The 16,134-nt window shown below is 41.5% G+C and overlaps 1 protein-coding gene across 3 annotated transcripts in view; it reads left to right on the top strand.

The window, feature by feature from the left end:
• Positions 1 to 4,038: 4,038 nt before the first annotated feature.
• gosr1 (golgi SNAP receptor complex member 1) overlaps positions 4,039 to 16,134 on the top strand; it is a 108,746-nt gene continuing 96,650 nt past the window's right edge. Inside the window, exons 1-2 of one of the 3 annotated variants that reach the window (XM_068010470.1) lie at positions 4,039 to 4,140; positions 13,585 to 13,699. In XM_068010470.1, the coding sequence (XP_067866571.1) occupies positions 4,110 to 4,140; positions 13,585 to 13,699 (146 nt within the window). In that variant the 5' untranslated portion in view covers positions 4,039 to 4,109. Of the gene's footprint in view, positions 4,141 to 13,584; positions 13,706 to 16,134 lie in introns of all 3 variants that reach the window. The other 2 variants (XM_068010471.1, XM_068010469.1) reach the window with 2 other exon arrangements.

Here is a 16,134-nt window from a genome sequence, read left to right as displayed (position 1 = left end):
AGTGTAAGTAAATTTTTAACAGTGACAAGTCATTATCGCCAAATGATCTCCCTGGCACTGAAAATTAACTTTTACAAATGTAGATTAAGACTCATTCCTTCAGATTTTAATTATTGTTGGAGACTTTTAAAAAGTTAGTTTTTTAAAATCTTTTTTTCTTTTATCTCTATCTTAATCCCATCTTTATTCCTTCACTTTATTTTGTTTTTCGTAGTGATGACTTGGCATTGAATGAACTATTCTAACTTACACTTCCTGGTTCAGACTCTGGACACATTAAAAATTGTTGAATTTGATTAGTTTAGGAGGTACACAGTTGCTTGCTCTGTTTATACAGGTCCCAGATCCCCTGTAGAGGACTTTGCCCAAAAATGGCTTTTTAATCACAGCAAATTCCAGTGCAAAATCCCATAGGTGGTTTGTAAGTAAGCGTAATGAACGTCTGGCGCTGCTCATTTGCCACTGACTGCAAAATTTGGCACAATGCTACCAGTACGCGTGCAGATGGGGGAAGATAGTAGTTGTCGAATAATGCAATGACATATTAGCCAGACATACCTAAGCACTAACTGCACATTATTAGAACGCGCTTAAGCATTAACCTTGTGCTAAATGATGTAGTTACACTTATAAAGGCACTACAGGCTGACGCACTTTATTAACTTTTACTAATCTTGTATGGGGCTAGCACAAGCAGTCAATAACATTGTGATGAGTTCTCTGCTCATAACTATAGTGATGACCATGATACATGTACTGCACGTAATGGGTTATAGTTGCTTGCCTCTCAATAAAAACATTTATCAGATGTTACTCTCTCGTGAATCTACGTAAATATTATTACAGCCAGGTGCAAAGTGGTCACAAGCTGCCCTCTTGCCCTTCCTCTTATTTGACTGCAACAGGGTTTATTCCATTTTTAAACAGTGGCTGTGCTTACCACCTCAGTGAGTGTTTTACCTTTTATCTTTAATGTGATGGTGAAAGAATCAATTGGACAGGTTTTCTTGAGTTTAAACACGAAAGAGGTGAGTTTATTATACTTTACAATCTAAACACAATCTAAAAAAATAAATACGCCACACATTCACACGAGAAACACACACACAAATAGATTACAGAGTGAAAAGTAGATTTTGTGGTTGGATTAGAGTCCAGAATAAAAGGAAGTTAAATACACAGTCTGTGAGGTTGGATGATTCAGTGGTCTTCTGGATGTAGTAGTATTCTTGAAGTCTTTGACTGGTCAAAGTGTACTTTGTGGCTGGCCTGCTTGGCTCCAGGCTTTCTTGGAGGCAGACTCATAGGTGGCTTTGTTCCCCGGTCTCTGTCTGTAGCAATCTGCAGGCTTGGAGGGTCCACAGTCGCCGACGGTTTTCAAAGTTGTGGTGTTGTCTTGGGGGAGGGAGGTACGTACCCTATCCGCTGCTGCACAGTCTGAGTTACTGGTTTGACTCTTTGTTCAAGGAAACTCCCAGTTTTCACAGAGATAGACAGTCACATGACTGCCTCAGTGTATTCTCTGGAACCTTCTAATGAGATTCAGGGTTCAGAATTGACTCCCTAGGCCCCAGGATGCCAATATTTACACTTGGAGGGGTTTGCTCTTTCAAAGTCAAGCTGTTAGGATTGCCTCGAATGCTGGGCTAATGAAGCAATCTTAGGTAATTCAATCACTTAGAGCAAACCATGTTCTGGGTCCATGCTCCTCAGTCCCATCTCCGATTGGGCCTTGGAATGTGAAAAGGTGTTTCAGATGCAGATTGCGGTGGCCATCTTTGCTGCCAGTTTTTTTTAGAAGTTAATTGCAGGATTTTTTCCAATAAAACTTTAATGTAAGTTTCCAACTTATGAATTAATATTCCTTATTCAGCATATCATTTTTCTTGACAATATAAAAGGAAAGGATAACGATTAACCTAAAACCCACCATCTCAGAGTTAGCATTCTACTATTTAACGATTGTAAATCTTGATATGTTGAAACAGCTAATTAAGGAGACATTAGCACGGGAGACTAAAAGCATTGTCAAATAGGTTGTTTTCAAGGAGGTGCAAATTTAAACCCACTCTATTGGTTGGGCTGAGTCTTTTTTGGCCTCCTTGTCTCGAGAGACAATGGGTAAGCACCTAGAGGTGGTCAGTGGTTTGTGGAGCTGTGCCTGGAGTGGTTATAAAGGCCAATTCTAGTGACAGACTCCTCCATAGGCGCTGCAGATAAAATTGGTTGTCGAGGCTGTTACACAGTTGTCTCTCTCCTTGCACTTCTGTCTTTTTTCCTGCCAAATGCTAAGTCTCTTCATCTTGCCACTCTTTAGCCCCGCCTTTATGGCTGTCTGCCAGCTCTGGCGATCACTGGCAACTGACTCCCACAACGTGTGGTTAGTGTCACAGGACTTCATATCACATTTGCAGACCTCTTTAAAGCGGACACATGGACAGCCGGTGGGTCTGATACCAGTGACGAGCTCGCTGTACAATGCGTCCTTGGGGATCCTGTCATCTTCCATGCGGCTCACGTGGCCAAGCTGAGTGCATAGTGCAAAATCATCATAAATGGTGGGTAATCATACAAAACAACAAACTTTAAATAAGATTGGTTAAGAGGCACTGATAGGGCCTGATTTTAACACTGTGCAGGTGGGTGGGCTTTGAATGAGTTAAAATCTCGCTCAAAAATATCTTTTTACATAACAATGCTCGTGCAGATTTGGGAACATGTTCGATTCGCCTTTATGATGTCTTTTTACATATCAGATTAACCTAGTCTATGAGGAGGGGGTGTTAATTTTCAGTCTTTGAATTGTTTGAATATTTTTAAAAATTTATTTTGAGATACAGCACTGAAACAGGCCCTTCAGCCCACCGAGTCTGTGCCAACCAACAACCACCCATTTATATTAATCCTACAGTAACCCCATATTCTCTACCACATCCCCACCATTCTCGTAGCTACACTAAGGGCAATTTACAATGGCCAATTTACCTATCAACCTGCAAGTCTTTGGCTGTGGGAGGAAATTGGAGCACCCGGCGGAAACCCACGCAGACACAGGGAGAACTTGCAAACTCCGCACAGGCAGTACCCAGAACTGAACTTGGGTCGCTGGAGCTGTGAGGCTGCGGTGCTAACCACTGTGCCGCCCTAATATTGCCATCTGGAGCCAGTTTTCAGCCAATATTTAGAAGGGTCGCAGCTTTAAAATGAATGGTGGAAGGCAGGAAGGTGGGGGTGCGGGTGGGAATTGGTTAATGTTTCCATTAGGTAAAATAATCTAAAAGCGAATAATCTAAAGCCAACCTTTGCAAGCTATTCCAAAGACCAAACACCCTCTGGGTGCCAAATAATTTTCTGAATCTACCCCTTTTCAGCTTATACTTTGTGTCCGTTGTTCTAGTAGTATGTGTTAAATATAAAAGCACTGCTTTTGCTGGAAATCTGGAAGTGCTGGGAAACACTCAGCTCAGGAAGCAGCTTGTGGAGCCAGCTGCAGAATTAATATTTCAGATTAAAAGCAAAATACTGCGGATGCTGGAGGTCTGAAATAAAAACAAGAAATGCTGGAAACAGATACTGCCTACTGCCAGACCTGCTGAGCGGTTCCAGCATTTCTTGTTTTCATTTCAGATTTCAGATTGATAACCTTGCATTTTGTTTCACAATGCCGTTTTTTTTTACACAGTATTTTCCGTCATGCTACATCGTAGCTTTAGGATTGGATTTGACTTCTGGCGTTCCTTTACACGCGCCTTGATTGGTCCTGACAATGTAGCAGAAGCGAGGGACACATCACACTCAATAAGAAACGCTGACCTGCGCGCACGCGCAGTAGCCGGAACCCGTGCGGCCCCTTTAAAATCACAGCACGTCCCATAAATTCCAGAGGGAAGTACAGTTAATAAAAATGTACCCTTTCTGAGACAAGGACCAAGTTACGCAGAGCGAATTTGGATCAATTGTGTGAATATCATTCTATATTAGTTGTGGCTTTGTTTAAGCCCTTTGTTTGAGTGTGTGAGTATATTTGCTCTCTCCGCCTGCTGGTTCAGACCACCCCCGGAAATTGGTGATAATGAGCTGCTCCAGGCGGGTGATGCTGGAAAACAAAGATGGCGGTGGGGAGCAGCAACTACTGGGAAGGTGAGGCGGCGGCCGCGGCTCCTGAGGTAGCGGTGGGGACAGGTGCTAATGAGAGCGGAGTCTTTGTAGAGAGCCCTCCGTAAGAGCCGGTTGGTTTGGTGTTCTTCCTTCCTCTCCATCTCCACGAAGCGGCAGGAAAGGCTGAACACGTAGCTGGCATCGACCGCCTCTATTCCGGGTGCGTGTTGTCTGCCGATGTCTGAAAGTCCACGAACAGCTGGAGCGGCAACTCCGTCGCTGGCGAAGGCCCCGGCTACAGGTGCCCTTTTATCCCGGGCTGTCCTCTTTCCACCCCCAGCAGTGGCACTGGAAGCCCTGAAGCGGTATGAATGGGGAGAATCCTCTTCAACCCAGTGTTACTACCCATCCACAGAGTAGTTGAAGGGTCCCATCTTTCTGCAACTGCATAGGTCAATATGCTGGTCTTTGCCTTCTACCTGGGTGGAGATCAAGCTAGTGTTGCCTGTGCCGTAGAGTTTCAGGAATCCCACTCAACTTGTCTCTCTCCACTTGGAATAGCTTCAATTTTAACTTTTTTTTTAAACATAAAATTGAAGTACATTTTAACTGATGAAGGCATTTGGCACACCTTTATCCTCTAATTTTAAATGTATTCCCTGGCCATCTGGAATTTGTTTTGAATATACATCGCGCATAAGTAGTTTGAAGCCCATCCGTACATGTACTGGTATTGGTAAATGTCGTGGGAGTGCAATGTTGTCACTCGGATTACAGTAAAAGACGTGCATTTATACAGTATTTCTCACAAGGATATCCCAAAGTGCTTTGCATCCAGTGAAGTACTGTAGTGTAGTCACTGTTGTATTGTTTGAGCACAGCAAGCTCCCACAAACAGCATGTGATAGTGACCAGATAATCTGGTTTTGTAATGTTGTTTGAGGGGTCATATTGATTACGACACCGGGAAGAGCTCTCCTACTCTTTTTCGAAATAGTGTAATGGGATCTTTTACATCCACCTGAGAGGATTGATGGGGCTTCAGTTTAACATTTCTTCTGACAGGTAGCTCCTCCGACAGGGCAGTGCTGCACTGGAGTGTTGGCCTAGGTTATGTGCCCAAGTCTTTTGAGTGGGACTTGAATCCATAACCTCTGACTGAGTGACAAGTCAGCTACCACTGAAACAAAGCTGACACCATGACATGCACACTATAATTAGATTTATTTTCGAAGGGGAAGATTTGGGAGTTTGCCCCCTAGACAGTTTATCTTTTTGCCACTTTATTTGGTTCAGTTTGAAGCATTGTGAAGTAGGATTTTGATGTGTACATAAACATTGAGGCGCATTCTATCTCTGTGTTCTAAAACAAATCATAGAGTTAAAACACACAATGATTCCTAATGCCTCCAAGTTGATCTCGTAAGTAGCTAGTCCATATAAACCAAGAAGGGCTGACAACCTGTAATTTGCCATCACCAGTAATGCTATCACAGCAGTCAGCTAGCCATTGCCAGCAGAAGTGGGTGGGGTTCAGCAATCCAGTTTATAGGAGCAGAGGAATCAAGTGAGCGAGCAGAAGAGGAATAGTCAACAAAGAATTCTGAGCTGGACAGCTGCCAGGATTGGAAGAGGCACTGTTAGAAAGAGGAGAGGAGTTTGCAGTAGGAGTTACCAAGAGAGGTAGCAGCAATACCTGCAGCAGAAGAGGTATGCAGTCAATTTTTACTGGAAAGTTCTTAGTTTATATGGGCATCTTGTGCTCTTGCTGCAGCTCCTTCAAGACTGCGGTATAAACTAAAAACATTACAATAAAAAAGCTGGCATGTCCTGGTGCACCTTTTCCACTTTCATTTTTTTGCTTCCTTGCTGCTCTTGACGGCTCTCTAGGAATAGATTCAACTGCAGGTCTTTCCTGCTGGGGCCTCTAGCTGTAGCTTCTGCTGTTTTTGCTGTGAGGGATGAATTGTATGTACCTGACGTAAGCATAGGTTGGCATTCATAGCAGCCAAAAAGTGTGCATATGCTTGACTCTTCAAATTTTAAAATTGATATACACCATACACCCATGACTATACCCTATACACTCTTCAGTTGACTCCCTTCACATGTTACTGTGAATAGTAAACTCCAGTCAATATGGTTAATATCAAATATCAGCAGGGAAATGAAATAGGCCCATTGTTTTTTGTGAGTAACCAGCAGATCTCAGGTGCTATTGTTCATGGTGAATTGAGTGGTTGATGTAGTCACGACAAAGATAGCAGAGTGAGTCAGGAGGCAAGATTGTTATTACACCAGCAGAGAAGAGGTTAGCTGTACTGGGCTCTCCAGAGAAGAGGATCAGAAGGCAGTTGAGGGGGCAGCAAGGTAAGAAGCACATAGGAGCTTGTGGTGTGGACTGGGTAGGAGACGCAATTACTCCTTGGGAGGGGGAAAGCTTGGGATTTGGAGAGTGCTAGGAACTGGAGGCCTTAAGAAAGAGATGGGATGTTTGGAGCTGGACTCTGATGGACCAAAAGACAACTGGAAGCTTGGAGCAGAATGTTCAGGAGCTGAATACCTGCATTGGTGGTGTGATGGGGGGAACAAAGAGCAGAGAGAGGCTGGTCAGGATTTGGAGTGTTCAGTGGTGGGTGAAGAGGGAAGGTCAGGAACTGGATCCCAGGGGTGGGGGGAAGAGTTCAGTACTGCTGAAGAAAAGATAGAAAAAGTGAACTGCTGCAACTACTGTATTATTGTTCACTGCCAGGAAATAAGATTGGGGAAATACAAAGTGATTTTCATTTGTCTTAGCAGATGTGACTTATGATTATGAAGTGTACCAATGCATGAAATGTCAGAAGGTTGCCCAACTTGAGAAGAGCACTGAGCTGGAGGACTTGCTGACTGCACTCTGAAACATTCAGAAGGAGGAAAGGTTTCTGTATGAGACCTTCCAGTAGATGGTCGTTGACTGATTAAAAACCAATAGTGAAGCAGATGAGAGGAAGTTGGTGATTGCCCATGGGGGTACTAAAGACAGGCTGAGCCAGCATAGGAAAATCCTGTGAACCTGGACTTGTCCAATAGTTTACAACATGTATAAGGAGGCCAATGATAGAAGCATAGCGAAGGGCAATTGATTGCATGTTTGGAAACACTACTCCAAATTGGAGGTCCAAAGTTAGAGGAATAGATGGCCTGTTTTTTAACCATAACTGGGGGTCCTAAATGGAAATACAAATAGGAAGAAAAACCTGGAAAATTAGGACTCTTTTGTTAGAGCAATACAGATTATGGGGCAATATAATGTTTAAAACTGTGAAAGGATGACAATGGAGAAAAGCTGACTCTTCAGTAGTTGAGGGATCAAGAACAAGGTGCCAGTGCTATAAAATTTAAATGAAAGATTTCAAACGGAGGGCAGGAGAAGCTTCTTTACATAGTTGTGAGGGTTGGTTGATGCAGAAACTGTCAACATTCAAGATTGGATAGGTGGGTGAAGGAGGAGGAGTTGATAGGATCTGGGAACAGGGTGAGTAAATGAAATTAGAACTGTTTGCTTGGTGGAAGGTAAATGCTGACATGGATTGGTTGGGTCGCATGGCATGTTTTGGTGTTATAACCTCTGTAAAAAGGCACACCACCTCAAGTTGGAAAGAGCTATTTCACGGCAAGGTTATGGGTGCAGTGAGGAACAAACAACCAGTTGTCTGTTGCTTCTGCTCCAGAATTCAAAATCAGCCAATTCGCGACGAGCATATGTTGGCGTTATAGCCAAAAATAAGTGAGCATTTTCTTGTTGATAGAGATCAGGTAAGCATACACCATATAGCCACGTGTACCCTCCAATACACTGCTGGAGTATTGGTACATTTTAGTACGTTGGCTTGTATGATTTATTTTTTCTGTATTGATGATGCAATGCTAAATGTGCCTAGTAAAAATGCTGGAACTATAAAAATGTATTTTACATCTGGGGCAACATTTCATGTCAGTGATTTTTTAAATAGAAACTCTGTCTGTCCTTTCCACTGTTGTCTTATGCATTTTTTCACCTGGAGTATATTAACTTAATGCAAACAAATCTTGTACTCCTCATGACTGTCATAAATATTATCAAATGGTTGCAGTCAAAGTTGCTCCACGTTTACTCTTTTAAAAAAAAAAATTATACTCCTGAACAGCTGATGCATCAGATACCTGTTGCTTTTATTTACTAGGTTTTAAGCAGAAAATGTTATAGAGAAGTTAGAACACTGAAGCAGCCCATTTACCACTTCGTCAATGTTCACCTGCCACAACATAATGGTCAACTGTAATACATTATTACTTGGTCTATCTATCCCTGTGATTCTTTTTGGAAATGGAATATTTTGTGAATCATTCATCTATCTTGCAAACAAACTTAACAAGAATCTCACCAAATTTTAACAAGGATTGCCGATTGAGAATTTGTCCTTAAATTACTCTCTCCCCAGAATCCTAATAGTTCTTTATCGTTTCCTGTTACCAGATAGTTTATTGACCGTTTGTTTGCCTTTTATAAATTGCCACCTTGATGAGCTTTTCATTTATCAGCCTGTAGATTGCTTTTGAAAGTACACATCAGTGAACCTATGCAGTGATATTTCACAGCAATTTTCAAAATCAGTTGTCCGTTCCTTTACATTTTGAAATGCAATTTTCATTAGGCTCAAATAAATGCAAAATACTGCAGTTTTTTTTTTTAAGAGATACAGCACTGAAACAGGCCCTTCGGCCCACCGAGTCTGTGCCGGCCATCAACCACCCATTTTATACTAATCCTACACTAATTCCACATTACTACCACATCCCCACCTGTCCCTATATTTCCCGACCACCGACCTATACTAGGGGCAATTTATAAAGGCCAATTAACCTATCAACCAGCAAGTCTTTTGGCATGTGGGAGGAAACCGGAGCACCCGGAGGAAACCCACGCAGACACAGGGAGAACTTGCAAACTCCACACAGGCAGTCCCCAGAATTGAACCCGGGTCGCTGGAGCTGTGAGGCTGCGGTGCTAACCACTGCGCCACTGTGCCGCAGTTGCTGGAAATCTGAAATAAAAACAGGAAATGCTGGAAATACTCAGCAAGTCAGGCAGCATCTGTGGAGAGAGAAGCAGAGTTAACATTTCAGGTCTGACCTTTCATCAGAACTGGCAAAGGTTAGCAAGTGAAGTGGGGATTGGTGGGGAAGAGAACAAAAGGGAAGGTGTGTGATAGGGCAGAGGGCCGGAGAGATGTCGAGGCAAAGGGTGTGTTAATGCTTGTACTGAAAGACAAAGCAGTAGTCCAAAGAGAAAGTTAATGACATTAATGGGCAGCTGTGTCCAAAAGTACATGAAGAACCAAGTTTAAGGCAGGCACATAGTAAAAAGTAAAATAAAATAATAAAAAAAGGCCAGTCGTGCTCTGAAATTGTTGTACTCAGTGAGTCCAGAAGGCTGTCGAGTGCCTAATCAAAAGATGAGGTGCTGCTCCTCGAGCTTGCGTTGACATTCACTGGTCCACTGCAGCAAGCCAAGGATAGAAATGTGGGCATAAGATCAAGGTAGTGAGTTGAAATGGCAAGCAGCCAGAAGCTCAGGGTTATGCTTTCAGACTGAGTGGAGATGTTCCACAAAGCAGTCGCCCAATCTGCATTTTGTGTCCTCGATGTAGAGGCAACTGCATTGTGAGCCCTGAATGCAGTATACTAAATTGAGGGTATTCCACCTCCTGAATTTCCCATGCAATCATCCTTTTATCCCCTTTCTTCTTACCATCCAAGGCCCCAAACGCTCCTTCCAGGTGAAGCAGCTATTTGCTTGTATTTCAATTTAGTATACTGTATATGCTGCTTTAGGTTTTTCCAACCTAACCTTGTAACTGAAGTCCCCAACCCAGGAACCATTCCAGTAAATCTCTGTATCCTCAAGGGCCCTCACATCTTTCCTAAAGTGTGGTAACCAGAACTGGAGGCAGTACTCCAGTTGGGGCTTAACCAATGCATAACATAATGTATAGCATAACATCCCTGCTTTTGTACTCAATGCCTCTATTCATATGCTTTACTAATCACTCTTTCAACATGTCCCACCGCCTTCAAAGATGGATGCACATGCACCCCCAGGTCCAACTCTTTAGAGCTGTGCCATTAAGTCTGTGTTGCCTCTCCCTAAACCTTCTGCTGAAATGCATCACCTCACACTTGTCACTATTAAATTCCATCTGCCACCTCCCTGTCCATTCTGCCAGCCTATCTATGCCCTGTTGCAGGTGGTTCGCATCATCCGCACTGTTTGCCTCACCTCCAAGTTTGGTGTCATCAGCAAATTTTGAGATTCTTCTGTATTCCAAGACTGCCATCTTTTCTGATATTTTGTTGAATCCAGTTTTCCAACAGTTCACCTTTTCTTCTGACACCATTTTCATTCAGTTTCAGCATCATTAATACAGCATTAACAACCCAAACATTGTTAAAAAAAAAACTGAGCTATGCTTTCATATGCCATTTACAGTTTTCTTCTATCATGTACTTCCAATGTTACTAAAGTTGCACGAGACTTTATAAGCAGTCTGTATTTTAATAGAAATGCACAGCATATCTGTCAAAAAGACAAAGGACAGATTCCAGCCGGTGATCCATGTAATGCATCCAAGTGGAGTTCATGAAGGTGTGTTTATATTGATTCTTGCAAGTTTCCTTGTTTAATGCCATGCAGTGACTGTCTTGGTGGATATTAGGCAATGAAGGATTTCTGTGATTTGCCAAAGGGATGTTGTTTCAGGTTGGAACCCATCTCTTTAGTTACTGGTGGACCTGCTGTCTACATTCCAGCATATTCTCTCTCTATAATATAGTGCTGCTGTGTATCGAATTCATTTGTGGCTGGGAACTACACTGTCTCTTATCTTTCAAATATTATGGTTCTGCTACATGCAAGATGGCTGTGATAAAAGGCTACTTCTGAAATGCTTGGAGGGCGGCACAGTGGCATAGTGGTTAGCACTGCAGCCACACAGCTCCAGGGACCCGGGTTCGATTCTGGATACTGCCTGTGCGGAGTTTGCAAGTTCTCCCTGTGACCGTGTGGGTTTTCGCCGGGCGCTCCGGTTTCCACCCACAGCCAAAGACTTGCAGGTTGATAGGTAAATTGGCCGTTGTAAATTGCCCCTAATGTAGGTAGGTGATAGGGAATATGGGATTACTGCAGGGTTAGTATAAATGGGTGGTTGTTGGTCGGCACAGACTTGGTGGGCCGAAGGGCCTGTTTCAGTGCTGTGTCTCTAAATAAAATAAATAAATACTTTTGTTTGTTATTGGGGGGAAAAGAGCCATTAAATATAGGAGAAAACTTAGTTCCAGACAGATTCACTAAACTGTCACGCAGTCCTGCTTTTAATTGTAGGTCAATATTAAGTCAAAGGGAAATTGAGAGCAGTCTGTTCTTTCTAAGCTCATTGAGTTAATTGTTACAAGGGGTTTCTGTAATAGATAACATAATTTCAGAAATAACTTTTTTAAAAATAACTTCAAGTAGTTGTGCTCCAAGGTACCATTTAACTAAATGACAGAATGTGGATTTGCAACCATCATCCCTCACACAGTAAATTACCAATCTCAGCCAGAGCATGAATGGAGAGGGTAGCTAAGTTATTCCTCTCTTGGCACAGAGGAGAAGCTGACTTATGTACCTGGATTACCCGAGTGCCTAATGTTTGTGGTATCAGCAGAGGTCAGTGTCTGTAGCTACCTTTCAACTGGGATCTGGACATACAAAATAATTTGGAAAGTGGAAAGGAGCAGAAAAAGAAGCTAAGTCTGAATGCAGTATGAAGAGTTGTACATAAAAGATAAGAAAATGTAAATTGGAAATTGTGATTTATTATAAGTTGTAACAAAAGTATTTTATTTGACTTTCACAATGATAGTAATGCAATCAGAAACCTGAATAAAGATAGAATAAGAACCAGTAAGGGAAAAAAAAATTGGTCAGGAATTCAGGGACATCCTTTGCTGTCTAATGTTTTCCTCACTCAGCTGTTACTATAACAATATGGCACTTGATCAGATGCAATCAACCAATGTCCATAGCCATTTAGCCTTTTTAGGATGTTATTACAAGAATATCGATGCCAGATTAGCTTTTTTAATTATTTGTCTTAATAAGTAGTAATAAATATTGCAACTTTTAAGTCTTGATTGACTCCACTGTGTTGCTAAAATGGCTGTGTCAACCTGATCGCATTCTGTTTTCCACGGCATTGGCTTTCTCTGCTGGGGAAGGGTCGATAATGGATTCCCATTGATGTAAAATTTAAAGCAGGGGGAAAATATTAGTCAACATGTACAAAATATGCCTGCATGTTCACATTGTTTTAAAATGCCAGTTATCATGGCATTTCCTGCACTGCTTATTTCAGTGGCAAAAAACATCATACAGGTATATTGAAGTCATGATCAAACTGGATAATGCTCTGGTCAGAACACAACTTTAGTATTGTGTCCACTTCTGGTCACCAAGATACAAGGGTGACAGTCAGGTCTTGGAGGTAGTACAGAGAAGATCCACAAGAAGGTGCCTGAGAGGTGATCTGAAAATTACTTTTTTTGGAGTAAGTGAAGGGGACACAGGTTCAAACGGTTTAAAGGTAAATTTAGGGATGCTATGAGGAAATGTCAACGTTGGCTCATTGGCAGCATTCTTGCCTGTGAGTCAGAGGTTTGTGGGTTCCAGCCCCAATCCAGAGACTTCACAGAAGGTATGCTGATACTTCAGTGCAATACGAAGGGAGTGCTGCATGGTCAGAGGTGCTGTCTTTAAGATGAGATGTTAAACTGAGGCCGCACTTACCCTTTCAAATGAATGTAAAATATCCTATCTCACTCTTCAAAGAAGAGCAGGTAAGTTTCTCAGTGTCTTGGCAACATTTATTCCTCAATGTCACAGGTTATCTGGTGATTTATCTCATTGCTATTTATGGGACCTGGCTGTGCACTAATTGGCTGCTGTGTTTCTCGACATTACAGTAGAGGCTACACTTGAAAAGTACTTTATTGGTTCTGAGGTGCTTTGACAAAGGTGCTGTATAAATGTAATTTCTTTGTTCACACAGTGATCAACTTGTGGAATGGATTGCTGGAAAGAGTAATAGAGGTAAAAACCCTGGAACCAGTTAGATGCTGTAATTGGTAGGGTACTTCAGCGGCATTCTGGAGGGATGAGTTAAATAGGGTTGAATGTCCTTTCTCATTCACAATTATTATGATATTTGTGATTGTTAGCAAACTGCAAATGAACAGGGAATGGAAAATTGGTTTCACTTACCACTAATTCAGATTCCAGGTACTGGTTGTACCACAATCACGGAGGACATTCTTGGGGTGAAAGCATACCCACAATTATAAAGTCGAGTCCATCTTCTTGCTAGGATATCCTTTTTTCTCATTTAGATGAAAATTGCTTATCTTTTGGTTTGTTTGCTTACACAGACCTGCGGAAGCAGGCTCGGCAACTGGAGAACGAACTCGATTTGAAATTGGTATCCTTCAGCAAACTCTGCACAAGTTATAGTGGTGCCACAACACGAGATGGGCGACGCGACAGGTATAGGTACTACACAGCAATCTTTTTGTCTTTGTTTATACTACTTTTACCCGAGCCCTCAAAAAAATCTTTGGTTTTTCAAACTATTGGAGATATTAATTAATTTTCTGAAATTATGACTAACTGAATTTCAAAACTTTAGCAATTGTACTCTGTCTGGAACTTAAGGTTTGTGATGATTTCTGTTGATTGCTGTAAATAATTGAAAAGAATTAGCATTTTGGAAAAAAATACAAGAACATGGAAAAGTATTTTCTTTCTATGCATATTACCTCCTATTTAAACTTGTTCCAACTGCTGTACAAATTCAAAATGTTGGTTTACAATATACTTCATTGTCACAATTCAGTCACATAGAGAACAGCAAGATTTGCATCTTTGTATTGATTTGACCTTTTGGTTTAAAATTTATAACGAGGTGCCCAAGGAAAACTTTTAATTTACAGTATCTCTTACTACAATTTTTGAGTAAGCCATCTATTACTGTGTAAGTATCTATTCTTAATGTTCATCTATAATGCTATAGTACCACAAATTCTGTTTTTACATACCAGGTACTAATACCTACTGAAAGATACTTAACGAAATTAATTTGCCCTAGTAAACAAAAACACATTTTTCTTCCTCCCTTTTCAGCCAGTTGCTTTTCCTCCCCTGAAGAGTGGGGAATGAGCATTATTTCTCTATCTTCTCTCTAACATTCAGAAATGAGCCAATTGTGTTGACCGTAATACTGTCCTAGTTGACATTAGTTAGCCCAAGACAGGCCAGGGAATGATTCTGGGACTTTCCGAGACATTGTTCCTCAACTTTTGTTTTAACAAGCTAGTCCATCTGGGAGGGGTATAAAGTGTTTTATTTTTAAATGGCACAGTGCTGCCTTCTTAGTTCGTGCTTTCAACACTTTGGGCTAATTGATTCTGTCTCAGCATAAAGGACTGCCATGAGCTTCTGGGAAAGGAGAATTTTATTGGGAGAAAGACTGTCATGGCGTATTAACTTTATTCGATCATTTGATTCTGATCGTATAGTGCACATTAAATCAAATTCTAGCAGTACTGCATCTTTTGATTCACTGTGTCCATTAGCTAGTCTTGGTCCTTGCAGAAACTTGTGTGGAATTGCATCCAGTTTTTTATGTCCTTATTTTGTACAACAGGTATTGAACCTATTTTCTATCACTTGATACAGCCCTTCCTATTGTGTGTGTGAAACAAGTTAAAGGCTTAAAATTAGGGATTGCATTGTGAAGTTAGGGAATATGACGCTGCTGTCAGCAGTCATTAGTGGTGCTTTTGGGAAAGAAAGTGGTACTTGTGTAGTTTGTTACCAGTGTATGCTGCCAACTCTGGTCTGTTTTTTTTAAATCTCCTCGCTTATGATTAAGATGGCTGGTAAGTTATTACAGTGCATTGTAGTTCAAAGTACAGACCAGTGAGCTTTGAAAGCAATCAGATGCAAGCAAGTTTGATGTGCAGATATCGTCATTTCTGTAAACAAAATGTTCAATTTCTTTCGTCAGATGTAGTGATGCAAAGTAACTTGGCAGCCTGTGGGTCTGCTTCTCAATTGTCATGGCATGTTAACTTAATTCATTGATCATTTGATCCTAATTGTATAGCACAGATCAAATCAAATAATTTGGAAAGGTTTAGCAAGAGAATTCGAGTGGGCAGGAGCCGGATCACTGGAAGATTAGCCTCCACTGGTAGAGTGTAGAAACAGAATAAGCACTAGTTCAGAGTCTGAGTAGATTAAGATTAGAAATGGGATGGATGTTTGTAGAAGATTGCTAAGTAGGGTGGCAACCTGTAATGCATCCTTATTCCAGTAAAATGCTGTATTGCAAAATGGGAAATGTAGAATTTTCTTACCCCACAAATTTTCTCTCCTTTCCCCTACTCTTCTCTCAAAGGCAGTGACTCATTTATGCTGAGGTGCAGTTTCAAAAGCACCACCAGTCCTGTAGAACCTTTCTGAGTGGCCAACAATGGTTGTCAAGTAGTTCAGCTAGTTGTCATCGAACCCTCACCCACTTTTAACAGCAGGTCTTATTGAATCAGGAACTGAGACTTTGATTCCCAACTCCCAGCCTAGAACTCTGAGGCTAAGTATCACACTATCTCAGCTTCCCCTGGATAAGCTAGCTCCACTCCAAACCAGGGATCTTCCTGGTCTGTATGATTTGGTCCTGCCCTTACTGGTGCATTTGCTCACTGAGCCACTTCAATTTTTAATTTTGTTTGTATTTTAGAAGTGATAAATGGTTTGCCATATTACATTTCAAAATTCATTTACAACTGCTATGTCAATCTTTTGTGAAAGATCCCATTGCAAAATTGTCTGCTTCTACTTGTTAGGCTTGTAGATGGCAGTGATTGGGATTTTCAGTTTTAGGCTTTGCGAACATTAGTAACATCATAACTCCTTATCTC

The sequence above is a fragment of the Heterodontus francisci genome, chromosome 30 (assembly GCF_036365525.1).
Source record: "Heterodontus francisci isolate sHetFra1 chromosome 30, sHetFra1.hap1, whole genome shotgun sequence".
In the NCBI taxonomy this organism is placed as follows: domain Eukaryota; kingdom Metazoa; phylum Chordata; class Chondrichthyes; order Heterodontiformes; family Heterodontidae; genus Heterodontus; species Heterodontus francisci.
This window is presented reverse-complemented; position numbering and strand designations above follow the sequence as displayed.